Source organism: Triticum aestivum, chromosome 4A (assembly GCF_018294505.1).
Source record: "Triticum aestivum cultivar Chinese Spring chromosome 4A, IWGSC CS RefSeq v2.1, whole genome shotgun sequence".
NCBI classification, from domain to species: domain Eukaryota; kingdom Viridiplantae; phylum Streptophyta; class Magnoliopsida; order Poales; family Poaceae; genus Triticum; species Triticum aestivum.
Window position 1 is genome coordinate 751,608,850 of NC_057803.1, and position 23,768 is coordinate 751,632,617.

At 42.9% G+C, this 23,768-nt stretch overlaps 1 protein-coding gene across 1 annotated transcript; it reads right to left on the reverse strand.

Moving 5' to 3' along the window:
* Positions 1-690: 690 nt before the first annotated feature.
* LOC123088641 (peroxisomal acyl-coenzyme A oxidase 1) lies at positions 691-6,128 on the reverse strand. Its single transcript, XM_044510848.1, has 14 exons — positions 5,756-6,128; positions 4,642-4,750; positions 4,468-4,529; positions 3,952-4,161; positions 3,728-3,815; positions 3,483-3,645; positions 3,167-3,365; positions 2,822-3,019; positions 2,332-2,463; positions 2,112-2,232; positions 1,863-1,973; positions 1,675-1,744; positions 1,388-1,571; positions 691-1,276 (listed from the first exon to the last, which is right to left on the reverse strand). Exons 1-14 carry the CDS (start codon positions 5,903-5,905, stop codon positions 1,067-1,069), a joined length of 2,007 nt encoding a protein of 668 aa, XP_044366783.1. The 5' UTR covers positions 5,906-6,128; the 3' UTR covers positions 691-1,066.
* Positions 6,129-23,768: the final 17,640 nt, after the last annotated feature.

The window sequence follows — 23,768 nt, forward strand, 5'->3', positions numbered from 1 at the left end:
TTAAAGAAAAATTATCTGTCGGGGTGGATCGAAATAATTCTTTAAATTTATAGGATGTTTTTTATAACGTTTCTTGAAATTCAGAATAATTCTTTGAATTACCAAGTTTTTTCACAACCACGATATTTTTTTGAAAATTTGAACATTGCTTCAATTTGTGAATAAATTTTAGAAAAAAGAAACATTTTCTTGCATTTGTGAAAAAAATTCAAAATCATGCGATGAAATGTTAACAAAATGTGGTCATCGCCATTGAAGATTATGATTTTCCTTTTCCTCCCAGTGCAACGCACGGGGCCTTTTGCTAGAACTAAAATGTCCTAAAATCATAATCTTTGGGACTATATACCCACGTGAATTTTGAAGAATTAACTGCCCGAGTGGATCGGGATATTATAGTATGTTTTTCTAAACATTTCTTGAAATTCAGAATAATTTTTTGAATTACCAAGTTTTAACATTGCTTCAATTTGTGAATAAATTTAGAAAAAGGAAATATTTTCTTGCACTTGTGAACAAATTTTCAAAATCATGCGATGAGATGTGAACAAAATGTGGTCATCACCAGTAAGATTAGGATTTTTTTTCCTCCCGGTGCAACGCACGGGCCCTTTTGCTAGTACTAATTTTTTTTAAAAAAAAGAGCAAGGTATTGACATGAATGCACCTAGATAGAAAAAAACAGGGAAATTTAAGATAAACCATTCCATCCATTATTCTCCCCATTTTCCTCCTTGTACATTCCAGAAAAGAATCCATCCACACACTTGTTACTGATAAGTATCTCAATAACACTGGCACTGGCTAAACATGCATTAACCAAAATGACAACCACAGCAACCTTACTAATACTGCCCAATATAATGCTGCTAATTACCCAGGAGGTAGGGAGGGAGTACAATCCTCTTTTATTTCTTCTAACAACGACGTCTGTCTGTCCCTCTTGCTTGCCTTGCCAAGTCAACAACAACCAATCGCCTCTTTCCTTGTGATAAATTATTACTGCTTCACATCCACAGTCCAACGTGGATAGGTGGATACATTCAGAGATGAAGGATCTATCGTATCATAGCCTGGAGAGCTTGAGCTGCTGCTTGAGCAGCGGCCGGAGGTGCTCCTGGTACCCGTCCGGAACCACCGTCTCGTTCAGCGGGTCCTTCCACGCCTCCTCGTACAGCGCCGGGTACACGTCCCCATCATACCGCCCCAGCACCGACCCCAGATAGTGGTCCGTGTAGTCAAACGCGTCCACCAGCGCCACCGCGTTAGGACGCACCTGCACAACATTCAGTTCAGTCAGCGATAGCTTCATCAACTATGTCTCTCGGAGGTGTTGCTGCCACGCAGAGGCGGAGACGGTCGATCGATTGGCCTTCATTCTTCTTACCTGCGCGTAGAGCTTGCCGAGCAGCTCGTTGGCCAGCGCGCCCTGCCTGGCCGTGACGCACCCCGTCGACAGGAAGTCGCCCAGGTGCTTGTGAAGCAGGTGGAGCGCGTAGATGCTGCACAGCTTATGGAGCTGCTCCTTCACGCCAGGGCCAGGGATGTCCTCCTGCAGCTTCTCAATGAACCTACGACACATAGGAGGAGGCAGAAGATGAATGAAATGAATGATTGGGTTGTCCCGGAAAATGGATATACAGCAGCTCCGGCCGCCTAAGACCGACTACTCACTTGGTCACGATGATCAGCTGGACGTGAGCCACGGCAGCCTCGAGCAAATCAGGGGACAGCTCAGAGAAACCTGCAAGGCACCAGACCATCCATGTCACTGACTGCAACCAAGTAATTCACCGACAGATGCTACAACAGCACCCATGCTTTCATGTTTCTAATTACTGATGAGCACGTGCAACACCGACCTTCTTCCTGGCTTGGCGCCTTGCTGATGTTCTGGGCACAGTTTACCGCCATCCTCAGGGCCCTAGCTTCAAACACCTCCTTTATGGCAGCAGGATTCAGCCAGTCTTCAGCTGCGGAGAATCATTGTACGACGATCAATCACAGGGTCAATCGCTTCACCAAAAAGAAGCTCCAGACAAAAACGTCTCATACAGTTGCAGAAGTTATGTTATAAGAACGAGAGTCTGCCTGAAGATCTAGCTGCATACCTGTATTTACAGCGCTTTTGCATTGCATCAAGTGCTGTATGTTGCCCATGTAAGCTATGGTCCCGACAGGTTGCTTCCCAGCGGCCACCTGAGCAACGGTCTTCATCAAAAACCTTGCAACCTGCAGAGAGCACCAAATGTTGTGATTACACTACTGGCCAATACTGAACCGAGGTACAAAAAACAGGCTAAAGCGGATCAGGTGCAAAACGACACTAACCTGCAAGAGCAAAACGACATTGTCTCCTTCATAGGTGCAGGCAGGAACATAGACCGCAAACAGTTCTGGAAGCCCACTGCTGTTCAGGTAACCATGTCCACCACAGAGCTTTCGGCACTCTTCAATCGCATCCTGCATAATAGAGAGACTAGCTTTATTATTACAGAACATTAAACTGTGAAATGCATCCATTATAATAACTGGCTAGACCATGCATGTGACATCCTAATTATAAGCTGTTACTAGACAGTCTGTAAATTTCTTAGGCTCCAATGGAGCTTCATCAACAACTACATTGACAAGCTCTAGTATCAAAATTAGCAAACAGGGAAATCGAGCCCAGGTTTTGGTTGACATGCTATAAACAATAAGTGATAAAGATGAAATGATGAAACTGGAAGGTTCAATTTTGCAAAATTCAGTATGAAGTATAAACCAGTAAACAAGTATAATTGTTAAAGGCATTGATGAATTAATTGATTATACGTACAGCTGTGGCAGATGTTGTCACAGACTTGAGCCCAGCGGTACAGGCATGAGCCTCTGGCAGCGTTGAGTAATCCTTAGCCTCCAGCTTCTGTGTGACATCCGTGTACAGCCACTTCAGCCACTGACCCACAAATCTATATGCATAAGCTGAAGCCAGCAAAGGGAAGAGCCTGCTCTGTTGAGTCTTGTAATTGAGGACCTGTAAACAGTGTAAATACATTAGCCACTTGTTCGTAGTGGGAAGTTGTCTTGCCATTTTATCCAATTTCTTTTACTTCTAGTTCCGAGTGTTGGCCAGAGTAACAGATTACTTGAGAATGACAATCAGAAAGGCTGACTGTAGTACCTGAGTCTCAGGGCCACCATCTTGGGAACCGAACTGCTTCCGGATAGCACTATACCTTACAGCAATGCAAACAGCACGGGACAAAGCCTTGGAAGCATCTGCGACAATTGTCTGACGAACATAAACCATTGTCCCGTATAGCAGCTGCTTTGGCACATCTGAGTGCACATACTTTCCCTCCCTTGTAACTTGGGAAAGCCTAGAAGAAATAAATAACCATGGCATATTTTAGTAGGGTTACATCAAACTGACACGATATATTTGGTAATAAACAACATGAAGCGGCAGGAAAAAAAAAGCATGCCAACGGACCAACCTCATCAACATTTGATCCCTTGGGATGCGCACATGGTCGAAGCGCAGAACACCATTATCCATGCTGTTATACGCCCCACTGCCAAACTTTCCACCAATATCACCGAGAGTAACTCCAGGAAGCGGAGAGTGGTCATCTAAGCTTCGCAACTGCACGATGAAACCTGAAATATGGATCTGCACGAGTTACAGTTTGCAAAGGAAAAGCCCACTTAAGTGTCAACCATAAAATGCAGAAGGCTTTACCATGTATGCCATAGTCTTTTCCTTCCGTTATGAGACGAGCATAGACAACTGCATGAGTGGAAGCTTTTCCCAAGCCACCAGGCCACCACTGCACATTGGAGAGGGGAAATCATGAACCATGCAAAAGGAGGACCTTGAGAAATTTCGGAGGAAATATATAACTAAGGAAGCAAAGTCCTAAAATAAATAAGTAAATTATATAAGCAGGTTTACAAAATGTCTACCTTGCTAGAGGTCAGAGTTGGGCTGTGCATAACAAACTCATCTGTACTTGGATCAAATGTGGCAGTTGTCTCAAGACCCTGAACATTTGAACCATGACCAAGTTCAGTCTGAGCATAGCATCCAATTATTTGGAACTTGTAAGCCATCGGCAACCACTTCTTCTGTTGCTCTTCAGTCCCTTGCCCTTTTATGGCAGGAACAAACATGCCCTGCAGCCATAAATATATTCTATTAGTTGCAGTCATAAAATCAAAGATGTTTGAAGCGCACTGAGGATAAACTTATCAGAATTCAAAAATGTGGATGAAGCCTGCACAAAGAGAATCTATCTGTTGACCAATGTGGTATGTTTTTTCTAAAATAAACTACTTCTGAAAGGAAGACCCCAAGTGGCAAAGGATTCTACATCTACATGAGAAGCAACCCGTAGAGCACATAAGACAAGTCAAGAACAGCCAAATGTGTGAACATTATACATATTGAGTAATGAGTATATAAAGAATGGATAGACATACCCAATGGAGATCGACATAACCGGGCTGGTCAACGTACAGCCTCAGCAAGTTTGCTTCCTCCTCTGTTAATCCACAAAAAAGAACACGGACGTACATCAGTCAAGAGCAATAACAAACATAGAACAAATAAATGCTGGAGAAAGCTTGGGGGTTGGTGTTGGACATCTGCAGGACCTGTGAGACGCAGCTCGACGATGCGCTTCCAGGCGTGCGCAGCCTTCTTGAGCGTGTCCTTGAACAGCTCCTTCCTGGAGAGCATCGTCCTGGTATCCTTGCGGAACACCTGGAAAGGAATTCATCAATATAAGCAAGCCAGTTCTGCCAGACGTCATCCTCACGTGAACAAAACATGCTTCAATCCTGATACAAACATCTTGCAGACAGTACAGGATCCAAAACCAGGCGACAGTTTGGTTCAGTGTTAACAACGTTTGGTAAGAATGAGTCTTTGGGCAGACTGAAATTAATAGGTAGTTGTGGCAGTAGCTTACTGTTGGCCGTACTATGGGTGGACTGTCAAGCTTCCAACAGGAGAAGCAGAGCATACGTATCATGGTAACCGAATTGTTGACAGTGATCCTGGTAAGCGAATGAGCATGCTCATGAAAGCTACTTTTTGTAAGTCAGGAAGCGCCAATCAGAAGGGGGTACTAAAAAAGTTGAGAATGAGTGGAATCCTTGAGCATATTCCTGGTGGTAAACACAGGCAGGGCAGGGAGGTGGAGCATCCAAAGCTGTCTGCGATCATGGCTGAAGTTGACAGCCGGTACTAAAGTAGCTGCGTGCTAATATAACTAGTTGCGTGCTGCGGACAGACAATTCTTGCGCGCTGCACGGCTGTGTCCTCCCTTGGAGGGGAATATAGTTCCAAGCAAGTGAATCAGGTGGGAGAAAAGAGAGGGATCGCGCATGACTGAATGTATCCTTCCTCCGGTAGGGTGGTTTATTGTACTGGATTAATCGGTCCGACCAGTGTTATTATGCAAATCTCTAGTCGAATCGAAGGGAATTAACAAAGCATGGTGACGAATTGTTGAATAGTAGCACTGAATACTAGTTGGTGTTTGGGATCGGAAGCATCCCTCCGTCCTCCCATCCCAAGCTGGGGAGGTGGTGGTTGGTGGGGGGACAATTACGCACACCGGCACACGCGCATTTAATTTAATCGAACCAAATCGAATCTAATCTGGAGAAGCGAGTGAGATCTATGGCGCTCCTCCGTCCATGGAGCGGAACTCGGCGGGATTGGGAGGGAAGAGGGGGAGGGGGATGGGGCGTTGCTCCTTACGGGGTCGGATGCGACGAGTCGGGCCATGCGGTCGGCGACCTCGACGGCGTGGCGGGAGCCGGCCCAGGCGACCTTCATGCCGTCGACGTCGAACTGCGCCGTGGCCCTCTCCCCCGCCAGGTGGTCCGGCTCCCCTCCGCCGTCCGCCATCTCAGTCCTCCTAGCTGCTGGCTGCCGGCGCGTGGGTGGTTGGGGGCGGGGCGAGAAGCACGAGGGTGTGGTGGTGTGTGGCGGTGGGGCGGAGCACGGGGGGTGGAGGTATTAATGGCGTGCGCGGCGTGGGCGTGGGCGGGTACAGGTCTCCTCTCTTCCTCCTCCCGGTAGCGGTGTGGATGGATGGGTAGGTAGATGGCCGGCGGTGATACCACTATCGCGATTGGGATTGATTTCCCTCCCCCTTTGCTTATTATTGTGTTGCTATTTGTTGTGCATCACGTGTGGTTTTGTTCATTCATTCACACCCGTTGGATGTCGCGTTGTCTCAACCAGTCACCGCTCGTACTCCCCTTCTTCCCACGTCAAGAAGGCAATCCTCCTTTCCAAGTCCAAGTCAAAATTCAAGTTCACTTCCCAGTTCCTAGCCAAACCATACCTTGTGTTCCATTTTACAAAGAATTTTGTTGTTGTGTACAGGCGAGCTGTCGTGCCCGGTTGCTAGCCAACCTATACCTTGTGTTCCATTTTACAAAGATTATGTTGTTATGTACCGGCGAACTGTCGTGCCCGGTTAGATAAACGGTGGAACGGGACGAAAACTAGTCGGAAAATCCGGAGTATCATGACCCACTATGGTGTCATATACATGGGCCCTGCATGCGTCGCGAAGGTGCTGTGTTTTTTTCTCAGTCGATGAGAGACAAACCCTCGGCATCCACGCCAAAACCGCTTCCGCAACGGCGCAACTTACTCGTCCTTCTCGTTGCTTGCCTCGTCACAATGAGTGTGTGCGTGCGTGTTCTATGGATAACATCCGGCGGACCACCCCTGATGGTTTCCCAACTTCTGCGGACAAGACATTTGCTCTCAGGCTTCGCTTCCATGCACCAACACATGGATGCATGGAGTTGATGGTTAGGGAAACTCCAACGCAGCACACCAAATCTGCCCCTGAATGTCAGACGCATTTGGTCATCCATCAAATGGGAGTCATAAAATGTCCACGGGCCAATTCGGATGTCTAGAATCCCACAAACCGGAGGGGATTGATGGGTGCGTGGTCTCACCCAAAAAATTGCCTAGCGGGTCAATGGTACAACCACATACTCAAAGTAACCACGGGCTCAATTCACAAACTAAACTTAGATCGAACGTCCATGGACATTCCAAACACAAAATCCGACGGCTTCGTGAGTGAGGATGTATGAGAGGGTTGGCAAATGGTTCGGTTTCACTGTCCTAAATTATTTGGCAATGTCATGTTGTGCACATGATATCTAAATGGTGTATCTATGCATGCAAACATTAAGCTAACATGGTACTTAACTAGAAGCAAAACGCGCGCTTTGCTACGCCGGTGAACAGCAATGAAGAATCAAACATGCTCTACTGACATGTTTTAATCTTTATTCTTTATTTGAGTGACAAAGTACACACCTTCTCATTCCATTTATATACATATAAAGCGAGAAACCAAAAAAGAAACTACACATTGCTAACTCCTAAAGACACCAACATTTTAGAACATTTAGTATCATCAAGGCAGCTCTCAACATTCTTGCATCTTCACTCGTGTCACCTTTTTTTGTACAAAGCGCACTTACATAAAAAGAAATTGTCCAATAATAGGCAAGGGGGAGGATACCTTTGCAACCTTGCTCACCAATAGTAACTATGTCATCTTACTTAACGTGTTACTCTGTTTGTATGAACTTAATACTTTGAGATGCATGATGGATAGGGGTCTTGGGGTGAAGTAATAGTAGTAGATGTAGTTGGATTACGGTCTACTTGTTACGAACGAAATGCATGTATGTTGATTATGCCTTGAAGTGGCGGAGCTTGAGGCAAAAGGTTGGGTGGGCCAAGCTGGCTAATCTATAGATATTACCCTTTGATTATCCTTGCACCGCCCAAAAGTAAGTGTACAATGAAGAAAATCATGCTGCGCTGGGCGGGCCGGAGCACATGTTGGCCCTGACGTAGCTTCTCCCCTGATGCCTTGGATGATCATCATAACTATGTGCAATTCTGTCAATTGCCCAACGGTAGTTTGTTTACCCGCCGATGCTATTTGAGAGATGCCTCTCGTGAGTCTATGGGCCTTCGGGTCCATTCACTTCTACCATAAAACAAATCTTACAATTCATCGTTGTTTTCTTTTACTTTTATTTATTATATCTATCACTACCAGATTTGATACTTGCAACTGGCAATAACAAGAGGAGTGACTCCCCTTACTTTGTTGGGGTGCAAGCATTTGTTTGTGTTTGTGCAGGTACTTTGTCTGTGTAATGTGTCCTTCTGATTCAATAAACATTGGTTCTTAACTGAGGGAAATACTATATGTTACTATACTACATCATCATTTCTCTTCGGGGAATCCCAACAATATCACAAGTAGCAATGCCCTAACCATAATACCTAGATGTTTGGTTACAATTCGGTTAATTTCGTTTCAGTTTATTGGTTCGGTAACCAAACACCCGGAGCTAGTTGTTATATGAATCCAACACAATTCAAGCTTTTAATAGTAGTGGAGATATTCTAGAAAATAGTATGGCAGAGGTATGAGAGGAGGCGGGGGGCTAGTGCCCCCCCCCCCCGACCAATCACAACTTAATTGTCTCCTAGTTATATGCTTATGTATTCATAACAATTCATACTTCTTGTAGTGTGTGTGGGGGGGGGGGGGAGGGGGTTATCATAGCAAGTATCACGCAGCCCCATGCAATGCCAACTAGACATATTGCTGGCATGTCATACTTCACGATCTCTCATAGGGACAAGGCGGTCGGCTGCTCCTAATTCTTGCCGTTTTGGTTAGTATAACATATCCAAGTTCAACCTTTTTAAAGGAATTATTGCTTCTCTTTCAGCTTCACATCTACATCATATTGATTTACGCTACTACTAGGGAGGCTAAGGGCATTCCAACATCCGACAACAACGGCCGTTATAAGATGCACTGTCCTGATTTGGACGTGATTTTCTTTTTCTCTAAGAGTGTTATTTTTTGCGGGGTGAAGAGGATTCTATTACTTAAGGCGGCATATCAGCCAACACCAGTTTTACAATCCCATTCAAGCCGGAACCCAGTCATACCGTGGTACTATAAGAGTGTGTTTGTAAGGACTTGTCAATTGTCATACTTAATATACGGCCATAGGCCTTTTTGTAAAAAAAAAAAAATTCGCCATGAACAACATATATAACTATTTTACACATGCAGAGTGAAATCAAAATGGAGGCGTATGCTGCTGGAATTTAGTCTATTTTGGGACAGCCCAATAACTATTTCAGAAATTCCTAAATAAATCCTAGAGGCCCACTTAGCCCATTTGTGCAAGGCAAGGGATACTACTAATGTTTTAGTCCCACATTGCTAGTTGAGTGGGAGTTGGACCTCCTTATAAAGGAGGCTTTTTCCCCACTTGTATGAGCATGAGAACAAGGGGGACATCCACGCGTGCTCCTCCTCCGCCGCCCGCCTCGCCTCGCCTCGCCTCGCCTCGCCTCGCCTCGACCTCCTATGTTTGAGGGTATCCACTATAAGAGGTGGCGCGTGAGAGCAGTCTTATGGTTTCAAACCATGAGTTGCTATGACGCCATTCTAGACAAACCTGAAGGAGAGCAAGATGCCCAACAGGCACAAGCTTTCAGAAAATGGATACCTTGTTTAAGGCTGCTCTCTTGAGTATTCTTGGTGAGAACATAGTTGATGCTTATGCGTCAATTGACAATGGAAAAGATATGTGGGACGCACTCGAGGCCAAGTTTGGGGTCTCGGATGCCGGCACTGAGCTGTACATCATGGAGCAGTTCTATGATTACAGGATGACTGAAGAGCGTTCTGTGGTTGAGCAGGCTCATGAGATACAATCATTTGCTAGAGAACTTGAGCACTTCAATTGTATCCTGCCGGACAAGTTTGTTGCCGGGGGTATCACCACTAAGCTTCCTCCTTCGTGGAGGAACTTTGCTACCTTACTGAAGTATAAGAGACAGGAGTTTTCCGTTCCGGATCTCATTGGTACTCTTGATGTGGAAGAAAAGGCGAGAGCAAAGGACACACGTGCTCGAGGTATTGAGGGAGGATCTAGTGCTAATCTGGTACAGAAGAAAAACTTCTAGTCCCACAAGTTCAAAAACAAGGGCAAGCTTGATAGTAAAGCAAAGTTTGATGGGAAGAACAAGGATGTACAACACACGAACTTCAAGAAGAAGAGTGACAAGAAGAAAGGTGATACGTCTCCGTCGTATCTACTTTTCCAAACACTTTTGCCCTTGTTTTGGACTCTAACTTGTATGATTTGAATGGAACTAACCCGGACTGACGTTGTTTTCAGCAGAATTGCCATGGTGTTGTTTTATGTGCAGAAAATAAAAGTTCTCAGAATGACCTGAAACTCCACGGAACACCTTAGAAAAAACAATAAAAAATCCTCGCCAAAGATGAAGACCAGGGGCCCCACACCCTGTCCACGAGGGTGGGGGGCGCCCCCCCTGGGCGCGCTCCCCTACCTCGTGGGCCCCCTGGTGGCCCTCCGATGCCAACTCCAACTCCATATATTGGCTTTCGGGGAGAAAAAAAATCAGAGAGAAGAAATCATCACGTTTTACGATACGGAGCTGCCGCCAAGCCCTAATCTCTCTCGGGAGGGCTGGTCTGGAGTCCGTTCGGGGCTCCGAAGAGGGGGATTCGTCGCCGTCGTCATCATCAACCATCCTCCATCACCAATTTCATGATGCTCACCGCCGTGCGTGAGTAATTCCATCGTAGGCTTGCTGGACGGTGATGGGTTGGATGAGATTTATCATGTAATCGAGTTAGTTTTGTTAGGGTTTGATCCCTAGTATCCACTATGTTCTGAGATTGATGTTGCTATGACTTTGCTATGCTTAATGCTTGTCACTAGGGCCCGAGTGCCATGATTTCAGATCTGGACCTATTATGTTTTCATGAATATATGTGTGTTCTTGATCCTATCTTGCAAGTCTATAGTCACCTACTATGTGTTATGATCTGGCAACCCCGAAGTGATAATAATGGGGACCACTCCCAGTGATGATCATAGTTTGAGGAGTTCATGTATTTACTATGTGCTAATGCTTTGTTCCGGTTCTCTATTAAAAGGAGGCCTTAATATCCCTTAGTTTCCAATAGGACCCCGCTGCCACGGGAGGGTAGGACAAAAGATGTCATGCAAGTTCTTTTCCATAAGCACGTATGACTATATACGGAATACATGCCTACATTACATTGATGAACTGGAGCTAGTTCTGTGTCACCCTATGTTATAACTATTACATGACGAACCGCATCCGACATAATTATCCATCGCTAATCCGGTGCCTACGAGCTTTCCATATACTGGTTTTCGCTTATTTACTTTTCCGTTGCTACTGTTACAATCACTACAAAATACCAAAAATATTACTTTTTCTGTCTTTACTTTTGTTACCGTTACCACCACTATCATATTACTTTGCTACTAAACACTTTGTTGGAGATACTAAGTTTCCAGGTGTGGTTGAATTGACAACTCAGCTGCTAATACTTGAGAATATTCTTTGACTCCCCTTGTGTCGAATCAATAAATTTGGGTTGAATACTCTACCCTCGAAAACTATTGCGATCCCCTATACTTGTGGGTTATCAAGACCTTTTTCTGGCGCCGTTGCCGGGGAGCATAGCTCTATTCTTTGAGTCACTTGGGATTTATATCTGCTGGACACTATGAAGAACTTGAAAGATGATCGAACTACTATTTTGCCCTCAACTACGAGGGGAGGTAAGGAACTGCCATCTAGCCTTGCACTAGGTTCTCCTTCTGTTATAAGTAAGCTTGCAACACCTAAACCTGCTACTACTATTAATTCTGATATGTCGCATGTTATTGATGATGCCACTTCTGCTATGCATGATACTTATGATGAAACTACTTCTATGCTTGATACTACTGTGCCCCTTGGTGAATTTCTTGATGAGCAAATTGCTAGGTCTAGAGAAAGAGAAATTATTGAATCTGAATATGATGATGATAGTGATGATGAAAATATGCCTGCTATTCTCGAGGGTTATCTTTTTGATGCGGAATCTTCTGCAGCTATTTTCGCTTGCCAAGATAGATATGAACTTAAGAGGTTGCTAGTTAAATGGAGTAAAGAATCTTCTAAAGATAGAATGAGACCCGACCCTGCTTTTGCTACTTCACCTATCTGTGTTCCCGATAAGGATTATTATGATTTTTCTGTTGATCCATATATAATTACTTTGGTTGAATCTGATCCTTTTTATGGCTATGAATCTGAAATTGTTGTGGCACATCTTACTAAGTTAAATGATATAGCTGCCCTGTTTACTAATAATGAGAGATCGCGCTACCTTTATTTACTCAAAATATTTCCGTTCTTATTAAAGGATGATGCTAAGATATGGTTTAATTCTCTTGATCCTGGTTGTGTGCAAAGTCCCCAGGATATGATTTATTACTTCTCTGCTAAATATTTCCCTGCTCATAAAAAACAAGCTGCTTTGAGGGAAATATACAACTTTGTGCAAATTGAAGAAGAGAGTCTCCCACAAGCTTGGGGGAGGCTTCTCAAGTTACTTAATGCTTTGCCTGATCATCCTCTTAAGAAACCTGAAATACTTGATATATTTTATAATGGAATAACTGATGCATCCATAGATTACCTGGATAGCTGTGCTAGTTCTCTTTTCAGGGAAAGAACACCGGATGAAGCTGAAATTCTATTGAATAATATGTTGACAAATGAAAATAATTGGGCACCTCCTGAGCCAGTTCCAGAGCCAATTACTGAGCCTATTCCTAAACCAACTCCGAAGAAGAGAGGTGTTCTATTTCTCAGTCCCGAAGATATGCAAGAGGCAAAGAAATCTATGAAAGAAAATGGTATTAAAGCTGAAGATGATAAGAATTTACCTCCTATTGAAGAAATACATGGTCTTAATTTACCGCCTGTTGAAGAAGTATATGATCTCAAGTACTTATTTACTGAAGAAGCTCCCGATATCCCGACACAGGTAGTAAAGGTAAACTCTCTCTATAGATATGATAAAGCTGAAGTCCCTCCTACTAAAATTGCTAGTCAGTGCTTGAATGAGTTTGATGACTTTATGTTTAAGCAAGATGACTTTAATGCTTATTTTGGTAGACAATTAAAACAGAATACCTTTATGATTAAACGCTTGGGAGATTATATGGCTGATATTAGACGTGAACTTAAACTTGTTAGCAAACATGCTTCTATGGTTACCACTCAAGTAGAACAAGTACTTAAAGCTCAGAAAGAAGTGCTTGATGAAATGAATAGTAAGAAAAATGATTATGCTGTTAGAGTGGCTACCAGAACTGGTAGAATGACTCAGGAACCTTTGTATCCTGAAGGCCACCCTAAGAGAATCGAGCAAGATTCTTAGAGAAATAATATTGATGTACCTAGTTCTTCTAAAAGGAAGAAAAAGAAAATTGATAGGACTTTGCAAACTTCTAGTGAACCTATTGCTGAACCACCTGAGAATCCGAATAATATCTCTATTTCTGATGCTGAAACACAATCAGGTGATGAACAGGAACCTAGTGATAATGTTAATGATAATGTTCATGTTGATGCTCAACCTAGTAATGATAATGATGTAGAAGTTGAACCTGCTGTTGATCTTGATAACCCACAATCAAGGAGCCGGTGTCAGTGTTATGCCTCTTTCCTTATATCGTAGACTTGACTTGAATAAGTTGACACCTACTGAAATATCTTTGCAAATGGCTGATAAATCAACTGCTATACCAGTCGGTATTTGTGAGGATGTGCCTGTCGTGGTTGCAAACGTTACTATTTTAACGGACTTTGTTATTCTTGATATTCCCGAGGATGATAGTATGTCTATTATTCTTGGAAGACCTTTCCTTAATACTGCAGGGGCTGTTATTGATTGCAACAAAGGCAATGTCACTTTTCATGTTAATGGCAATGAGCACATGGTACATTTTCCGAGGAAACAACCTCAAGTTTATAGTATCAACTCTATTGGAAAAATTCCATCGATTATATTTGGAGGTTTTGAATTTCCTCTCCCTACTGTCAAGAAAAAGTATGATATTCTTATTGTTGGGGATTTTCATATCCCCGTTGAGGTAACTTAGTGTTATTCGAAATTTCTCCGGTTCCGTGATTATTCGGAATGAGTTTGTTAACAAGACTTGATCAACCTTGTTAGTGGGTTCATTTTGATGGTCACGAGATGGATGAAACTAGAAGCACAACCTTCTGTACCCTCTTTATATTTTTTGTTATTTAGTAGAAATAAAGTAAAATAGTATTTTTCTGTCTGTTTCCTGACTTATCCGTGCAATATAAAAATACCTCGAAAATAAAAGTCCTCAGAATGCCATGCCAATTTAATATGATTTTTTCGGGAATATTTGAGGATTTACTATGCAAAAATTACCGCGGGGGGAGCTGCCACCTGGCCACGAGGGTGGGGGGCGCGCCCTACCACCCTGGGCGCACCCCCCTACCTCGTGGGTCCATGGTGGCCCTCCTCCACTTATCCCTGCACCTATCTTCTTCCTCTGCCTCACACAAACATGAAAAACTAACTCAAGCACGAGTTTCAGCCCCCGTTGTTGTGATTTTCGATCTCCTTGCTCAAAGCACCTCTCGCAAAACTGCTTGGGGAGATTGTTCCTTGGTATGTGACTCCTCCATTGGTACAATTAGTTTTTGTTCTAGTGCTTTATTCATTGCAAATTTGTGCTGCATAGGTGACCATGTTCTTGAGCTTTCACGTCAAATTTATATGGTTCCAAGTAGTTCCAATGCTTTATATAGGCTCTAGGCACTTGTGGGAGTTGTTACTATCAATTTTATTGAAGTTGGTTCACTTTTATTTGAAGTTACTAAAAATTTCAGATTGTTTCAGAAAATAATGAAGAGACTTTTGAGGGGATCGTCGAGCCGAAGCTCGAAGGAAAAACAAAAGGAAGAAGAGCAGAAGCCCAAATTTAATTTGCCTCGCACCGTGGAGGTCCGGCCGTGTGAATGGCCTTCTGATGACTTTTTGAGGAGAGCCAGGATTTATGAGGATTTCTATTTATTGATTGAGAACGCCGGCCTCACCTACTTCCTCCGCGACCAACGTCATCAGTATCACTTACTCACAAATACTTTTGTGCAAAACTTCTATTTTTTCCCTAAGAAATCACCTCCAAAAGTAGAATTTCATTTATATGACGTTGTTAAAGAGATGACATTAGCTGAATTCTGCGAGGTTTGCAGAATACCTTTTGAGGGCACCTTAGATGAACCCCACCATAATGAAGTAGAAGCTTTTATTAACACCACCACTGTGGGAGAAACCAGGAAGGTTTCTGATGCAAGGATCACTAGCATACATTTTCCTGTTTTATGCTACTTTGTCTTATTTGCTAGTCGTTGCTTGATTGGATGCGGGAACTGTGGGAACCTTAGTATTCCTGATATTATTATTTTGTTCCATGGTTTATACCGCAATAACTCTGTTAGTATGGGTGGAATTGTTGCTAGACGGTTAAGTCTGAACCGTACTAAGGGCCCCATCTTTGGAGGCATTTATGCTTCACGCCTAGCTGAACATTTTGAAATACCTATTAGGCATGAGGAGAAAGAAGAAACAACACTGCCCCGTGCTTATTTAGATTATAAGAGTATGATAGCGCATGACTTTCTTGTTAAGAGTCGCGAAGGGGAGCTCAAATACAAATTATACTTTGATAAACATCACCCTGAGACTATTACTTTGCATGCTCCTTCTTTGTTTAACTTATCTGCAGGTCCTCACATCGTTCCGTGGTTGGCTGTTCAAGCCTATCGGAATCCTGCACCAGCCCCGGAACCGGAGCCACAAGACGAGCCTCCACGACTATCTGTTTATTCTTGGGATCCAGAGGAGGTTGCCAGCCAGTGGCAGCCGAAGCCTTCTGCATCACAGTATGACCCCAGCTTCACCTACGGGTATCCGCCAGGCTATCCCTGGCAATAGACCAACTTAGGCCAAAAGCCTAAGCTTGGGGGAGTACGTATTTCCCACCGACATTACATTTATGTTCACACACACTCATTGCTAGATGTCGGTGCTCATACTCTTTCACTGTAATATCCATGCTAGTTTATTTTCTTTTTCCTGCTTTCTTCTTGTGTGTTTAATAAACCTTAAGAAAAAACCAAAAAAATTAGTAGTAGTTTATTTCTTTGCTGTAGTAATTAAAAAGAAAACCCCAAAATATTTCCCGTTCTTCTTTTGCTTGTTGGGAGCTTTCCCGTGTAAATAGTTTTTATTTCTTTTCCTTTTTTTGGGGGGTCGAGAAGACCATATTGAAAATGCTTAGTGGCTCTCATATGCATGATTGTTTATTTAACTTAGAGCCCATATTACTTGTCTTCTCTCTTGAGTTGAATGCTTGCAGATTCCTGCTTAGTCCAATGCAAGTGCACTCTTATTATTATACACATCATTCGGTCGTGCAAGTGAAAGGCAATAATGATGATATATGATGGACTTATTGACATGAGAAAAGCTGGTATGAACTCGACATCTCTTGCTTTTGTAAATATGGTGATTCATCGTTCCTGAGTCAGCTATTATGAAGTAAACATATTTGCAATGACATTTAGAGACTATAGTTGCTTGTGTCATGCTTGATTAGCTATGAGTTATAATGGTTTACCTTGCATGCCAACATGCTATTAGAATGATTATGATGTGGTATGATGGGATGGTATCCTCCTTTAAATGAATTGAGTGACTCGACTTGGCACATGTTCACGCATGTAGTTGAATCAAATCAACATAGCCTTCATGATATTTATGTTCATGGTGGATTATATCTTACTCATGCTTGTATTCGATGTAAATTAATTTTAATGCATGTTTACGACTGTTGTCGCTCTCTCAGTTGGTCGCTTCCCAGTCTTTTGCTAGCCTTCACCTGTACTAAGTGGGAATACTGCTTGTGCATCGAAACTCCTTAAACCCCAAAATTGTTCCATATGAGTCCACTATACCTACCTATATGCGGTATTTACCTGCCGTTCCAAGTAAATTTGTATGTGCCAAACTCTAAACCTTCAAATAAACATTCTATTTTGCATGCTCGATTAGCTCATATGTCAACCAGAGCTGCCGTTATCTTCCGTGTTAGGCGGGTTATTCTCAAGAGGGGTGGACTCCGCTCCTCATTCACGAGAAAATGGCTGGTAACCGGGATGCCCAGTCCCATGCTTTATGCAAACTAAATCAAAATAACTGCAAACTGTTGGGGAACGTAGCAGAAATTCAAAATTTTCCTACGTGTCACCAAGATCTATCTATGGAGAAACCAGCAACGAGGGGAAGGAGAGTGCATCTTCATACCCTTGTAGATCGCTAAGTGGAAGCGTTCAAGAGAACGGGGTTGAAGGATTCGTACTCGTCTTGATCCAAATCACCGGAGATCCTAGTGCCGAACGGACGGCACCTCCGTGTTCAACACACGTACAGCCCGGTGACGTCTCCCATGCCTTGATCCAACAAGGTGAGAGGGAGAGGTTGAGGAAGACTCCATCCAGCAGCAGCACAACGGCGTGGTGGTGATGGAGGAGCGTGGTAGTCCAGCAGGGCTTCGCCAAGCACCGCGAGATATGAGGAGAAAGAGAGGTAGGGCTGCGCCAACAGGAGAAGAAACTCATGTGTTGGGCTGCTCCTATGCCTCCACTATATATAGGGGGAGAGGGGGCTGCGCCTCCACCTAGGTTTCCACCCCTAGGGGGGGCGGCCAGCCCTAGATCCCATCTAGGGGGGCGGCCAAGGGATGAAGAGGGGGAAACTTGCCCCTCAAGCAAGGTGGGGCGCCCCCTCCCCAAACCCTAGGCGCCTTGGGTCCTTGTGGGGGGGGGGCACCAGCCCACTTGGGGCTGGTCCCCTCACACACTTGGCCCATGCAGCCCTTCGGGGCCGGTGGCCCCACTTGGTGGACCCCCGGGACCCTCCCGGTGGTCCCGGTACGTTACTGATAAAACCCGAAACTTTTCCGGTGACCAAAACAGGACTTCCCATATATAAATCTTTACCTCCGGACCATTCCGGAACTCCTCGTGACATCCGGGATCTCATCCGGGACTCCGAACAACATTCGGTAACCACATACAAACTTTCTTTATAACCCTAGCGTCATCGAACCTTAAGTGTGTAGACCCTACGGGTTCGGGAACCATGCAGACATGACCGAGACGTTCTCCGATCAATAACCAACAGCGGGATCTGGATACCCATGTTGGCTCCCACATGTTCCACGATGATCTCATCGGATGAACCACGATGTCAAGGACTCAATCGATCCCGTATACAATTCCCTTTGTCTAACGGTATTATACTTGCCCGAGATTCGATCATCGGTATACCGATACCTTGTTCAATCTCGTTACCGGCAAGTCTCTTTACTCGTTCCGTAACACATCATCCCGTGATCAACCCCTTGGTCACATTGTGCACATTATGATGATGTCCTACCGAGTGGGCCCAGAGATACCTCTCCATTTACACGGAGTGACAAATCCCAGTCTCGATTCGTGCCAACCCAACAGACACTTTCGGAGATACCTGTAGTGCACCTTTATAGCCACCCAGTTACGTTGTGACGTTTGGTACACCCACAACATTCCTATGGTATCCGGGAGTTTCACAATCTCATGGTCTAAGGAAAAGATACTTGACATTAGAAAAGCTTTAGCATACGAACTACGATCTTTGTGCTAGGCTTAGGATTGGGTCTTGTCCATCACATCATTCTCCTAATGATGTGATCCCGTTATCAATGACATCCAATGTCCATGGTCAGGAAACCGTAACCATCTATTGATCAACGAGCTAGTTAACTAGAGACTTACTAGGGACATGGTGTTGTCTATGTACCCACACATGTATCTGAGTTTCCTATCAATACAATTATAGCATGGATAATAAACGATTATCATGAACAAGGAAATATAATAATAACTTATTTATTATTGCTTCTAGGGCATATTTCCAACAGTCTCCCACTTGCACTAGAGTCAATAATCTAGTTCACATCGCCATGTGATTAACACTCACATGTCACATCACCATGTGACCAACATCCAAAGAGTTTACCAGTGTCATTAAACTAGTTCACATCATCATGTGATTAAGACTCAATGAGTTCTGGAGTTTGATCATGTTTTGCTTGTGAGAGAAGTTTTAGTTAACGGGTCTGCAACGTTCAGATCCGTATGTACTTCGCAATTCTCTATGTCATATTGTAAATGTTGCTACCACGCTCCACTTGGAGCTATTCCAAATGGTTGCTCCACTATACGTATCCGGTTTGCTACTCAGAGTCATTCGGATAGGTGTTAAAGCTTGCATCGACGTAACCCTTTACGTCGAACTCTTTATCACCTCCATAATCGAGAAACAAATCCTTATTCCTCTAAGGATAATTTTGACCGCTATCTGGTGATCCATTCCTTGATCACCTTTGTACCCTCTTGTCAGACATGTGGCAAGGCACACATCAGGTGCGGTACTTAGCATAGCATACTGTAGAGCCTACGTCTAAAGCATAGGGGACGACCTTCGTCCTTTCTCTCTTTTCTGCTGTGGTCGAGCTTTATGTCTTAACTTCATACCTTACAACTCAGCCAAGAACTCCTTCTTTGACTGGTCTATCTTGAACACCTTCAAGATCATGTCAAGGTATGTGCTCATTTTGAAAGTATTATTAAGCATTTTGATATATCTTATAGATCTTGACGCTTATTGTTCATGTAGCTTAATCCAGGTTTTCTATTGAAAAACACTTTTCAAATAAACCCTATATGCTTTCCAGAAATTCTACATCATTTCTGATCAACAATATGTCAACAACATATACTCATCAGAAATTCTATAGTGCTCCCACTCACTTCTTTGGAAATACAAGTTTCTCATAAACTTTGTATAAACCTAAAATCTTTGATCATCTTATCAAAGTGTATATTCCAACTCCGAGATGCTTACTCCAGTCCATGGAAGGATCGCTGGAGCTAGCATACCTTTTAGCATCCTTAGGATCGACAAAACCTTTCTGATTGTATCACATACAACCTTTCCTTACGAAAACTGGTAAGGAAACTCATTTTGACATCCATCTGCCAGATTTCATAAATGCAGCTAATGCTAACAGGATTCTGACGGACTTAAGCATCGCTACGGATGAGAAAACCTCATCGTAGTCAACTCCTTGAACTTGTGAAAAACTCTTCGCCACAAGTTGAGCTTCATAGACGGTGACATTACCGTCCACGTCCGTCTTCTTCTTAAAGATCCATTTATCTCAATGGCTTGCCGATCATCGGGCAAGTCCACCAAAGTCCATGCTTTGTTATGATACATGGATCCTATCTCGGATTTCATGGCTTTTAACCATTTGTCGGAATATGGACCCACCATCGCTTCTCCATAGCTCGTAGGTTCATTGTTGTCTAGCAACATGACCTTCAAGACAGGATCACCGTACCACTCCGAAGCAGTACGCGTCCTTGTCGTCCTACGAGGTTCGGTAGTGACTTGATCCGAAGCTTCATGATCACTATCATAAGCTTCCACTTCAATTGGCATAGGCGCCACAGGTACACCTTCCTGTGCCCTGCTACACACTAGTTGAAGTGATGGTTCAATAACCTCATCAAGTCTCCACCATCCTCCCACTCAACTTTTTGAGACAAACTTTTCTTGAGAAAGGACCCGATTCAAGAAACAATCCCTATTGCTTTCGGATCTGAATTAGGAGGTATACCCAACTGTTTTTGGGTGTCCTATGAAGATGCATTTTATCCGCTTTGGGTTCGAGCTTATCAACCTGAAACTTTTTCACATAAGTGTCGCAGCCCCAAACTTTTAAGAAATGACAACTTGGGTTTCTCCAAACCATAGTTCAAACGGTGTCGTCTCAACGGAATTACGTGGTGCCCTATTAAAGTGAGTGCAGTTGTCTCTAATGCCTAACCCATGAACGATAGTGATAATTTGATAAGAGACATCATGGTACGCACCATATCCAATAGGGTGCTACTATGATGTTCGGACACACCATCACACTATGGTGTTCCAGGCGGTATTAATTGTGAAACAATTTCCACAATGTCTTAATTGCGTGCCAAAGCTCGTAACTCAGATACTCATCTCTATGATCATATCATAGACATTTTATCCTCTTGTCACGATGATCTTCAACTTCACTCTGAAGTCATTTGAACCATTCAATAATTCAGACTTGTGTTTCATCAAGTAAATATACTTAGTATCTACTCAAATCATCCGTGAAGTAAGAACATAACGATATTCACTGCGTGCCTTAGCACTTATTGGACTGCACACATCAAAATGTATTACTTCCAATAAGTTGCTATCTTGTTCCATCTTACTGAAAACGAGGCTTTTCAGTCATCTTGCCCATGTGGTATGATTTGCATATCTTAAGTGATTCAAAATCAAGTGAGTCTAAACAATCCATCTGCATGGAGTTTCTTCATGCATATACACCAATAGACATGGTTCGCATGTCTCAAACTTTTCAAAACGAGTGAGTCCAAAGATCCATCAACGTGGAGCTTCTTCATGCGTTTTATATCAATATGACTTACATGGCAGTGCCACAAGTAAGTGGTACTATCATTACTATCTTATATCTTTTGGCATGAAAATGTTGTGTATAGAAAAAATGTTCACCATGTATTAAATAAATGTTAATATTTCATTTGAAAAATCTTAATCAATTGTTTTAAAAATGTTACATGTGCATAGAATAATGTGATCATGTCTTAAAAAAGGTTAATATTGTATATAAAAAATGTGTATAGAAAAATTGTTGACCATGTATTAAAAAAATGGTAATCTTGTATTTGAATAATGTTAATCAAGCATATGAAAAATGTTAATCAAGCATTTGAAAATTGTTGAAAATGTGTATAGAAAAAATGTTGACCATGTATTCAGAAAATGTAAAGCTCGTATTTAAAAATATTAAACCTGTATTTGAAAAATGTTCTTGACATATACGAAAATATCGAATGAAAACTAAAAGAAATAAAATAAAATATTTTATAAAAAATGCTCATCTTGTATTTGTACAGAAAAAATGTTGACCATGTATTTGAAAAAAAATGAAAAACTCAAATTATAAGAAAGTTTAATGTGTATTTTGAAAACTGTTCTTGTCGTGTACAAAAAAATATAGAATGAAACTAAAGAAAGAAAAGAAAAACAGAAAAAACAATGAAAACTGAAAAATAAACCAAGGAAAATGAAATAAAACCGAAGAAACAAATGGATAAAGAATGAAAAAATAGTAAAAATCAATAAAGGGAGAAAGGATAACAAAAAAATCGAAAACCAAGAAAAAAACGAAAGAAAAATATGAAGAAAATGAGTAAAAAAGAAAAAGGGTTTAGGGTTTAGAATTTAGGGTCACACCGCGCCCATGTCGCGTTGGCTCAGCCAGGCACCGCTCGTACTCCCCTCCTACATCAAGAATCCTCCTTTCCATCCAACTTCAAGTTAGTTTTGCGGTTGCCAAACTATGTTGTGTTGTTCAGTTTTACAAAGATTATGTTGTTGTGTACTGACGAACTGTCGTGCCCGGTTAAATAAATGATGGAACGGGCGAAAACTAGTCGGGAAATCCGGATTATCATGACCCACTATGATGTCATATACATGGGCGCCGCATTGCAGAGGTGGTTTTTGTGTTTTTTTTTCTGGACAATGATGGGACCAATCCTCAGCAACCGATTCCGCAACCCATCATCCTTCTCGTCGCCTACCTCGTCACGATGGGCGCGTATGTGTTCTACAGATAACAACCAGCCACCCAAAGACTGTTGCCCGGCTTGTGCGGAAGAGACACTCGCTCTTGGGCTTCCCTTCCGTGCGCCGATACTTACATAGATGGCATCGATGGTTAAGGCAACTCCAATGCGGCACACCAATTCTGCACCCTGAATGTCTGGGCGAATAGTCCGGACACATTTGGTCATCCATCCATTCATGCACCAACACATGGATTCATGGCGTCGATGGTTATGGCAACTCCAACCCGACACACCAATTCTGCCCCCTATGTCCAAACCAAATAGTCAATGGGAGTCATCAAATGTCCACGGACCAGTTTGGATGTATGGAATCCCACAAACCGAATATGATTGATGGGTGTGGGGTCTCATATTAACCACGGGCTTCCAGAAATGGTACGGGAGTAGCAACCCATTAGGATCTAAACTCGGATTGAACATGCATGGACGTTCCAAAACACAAAATCCGACGGCTCATTAGTGAGGATGTATGAGAGGGTTGGGAAATGATTCGAAAAAATAGAGGATTGGAAAATGGTTCGGTTTTACTGTCCTAAATTATTTGGCGATTTCATGTTGTGCATAGGATATCTGATGGTGCATCTATGCATGCAAACATTAAGCTAACATGGTACTTAACTAGAAGCAAAATGCGCGCTTTGCTGCGCCGGTAAACAGCAAGGAAGAATCAAACATTGCTCTACTCGCATGCTTTAATCTTTATTCTTTATGCGTGAGTGACAAAGTACATAACTTGCCACATTGTTGTGAGTATAACATATCCAAGCTCAACCCTTTTATAAGAATATTGTTTCTATTTCAGCTCTGCATCTCTGTCGTATTGATTTGCACTACTACTGCCGAGGCCAAGCACATTCGAACATCCGACACATGTGTTTGTTATAGGAAGCACTCTCCTGACTAACCAATCAGTATTTGAACTTACAAGTAGTAACAAATAGTG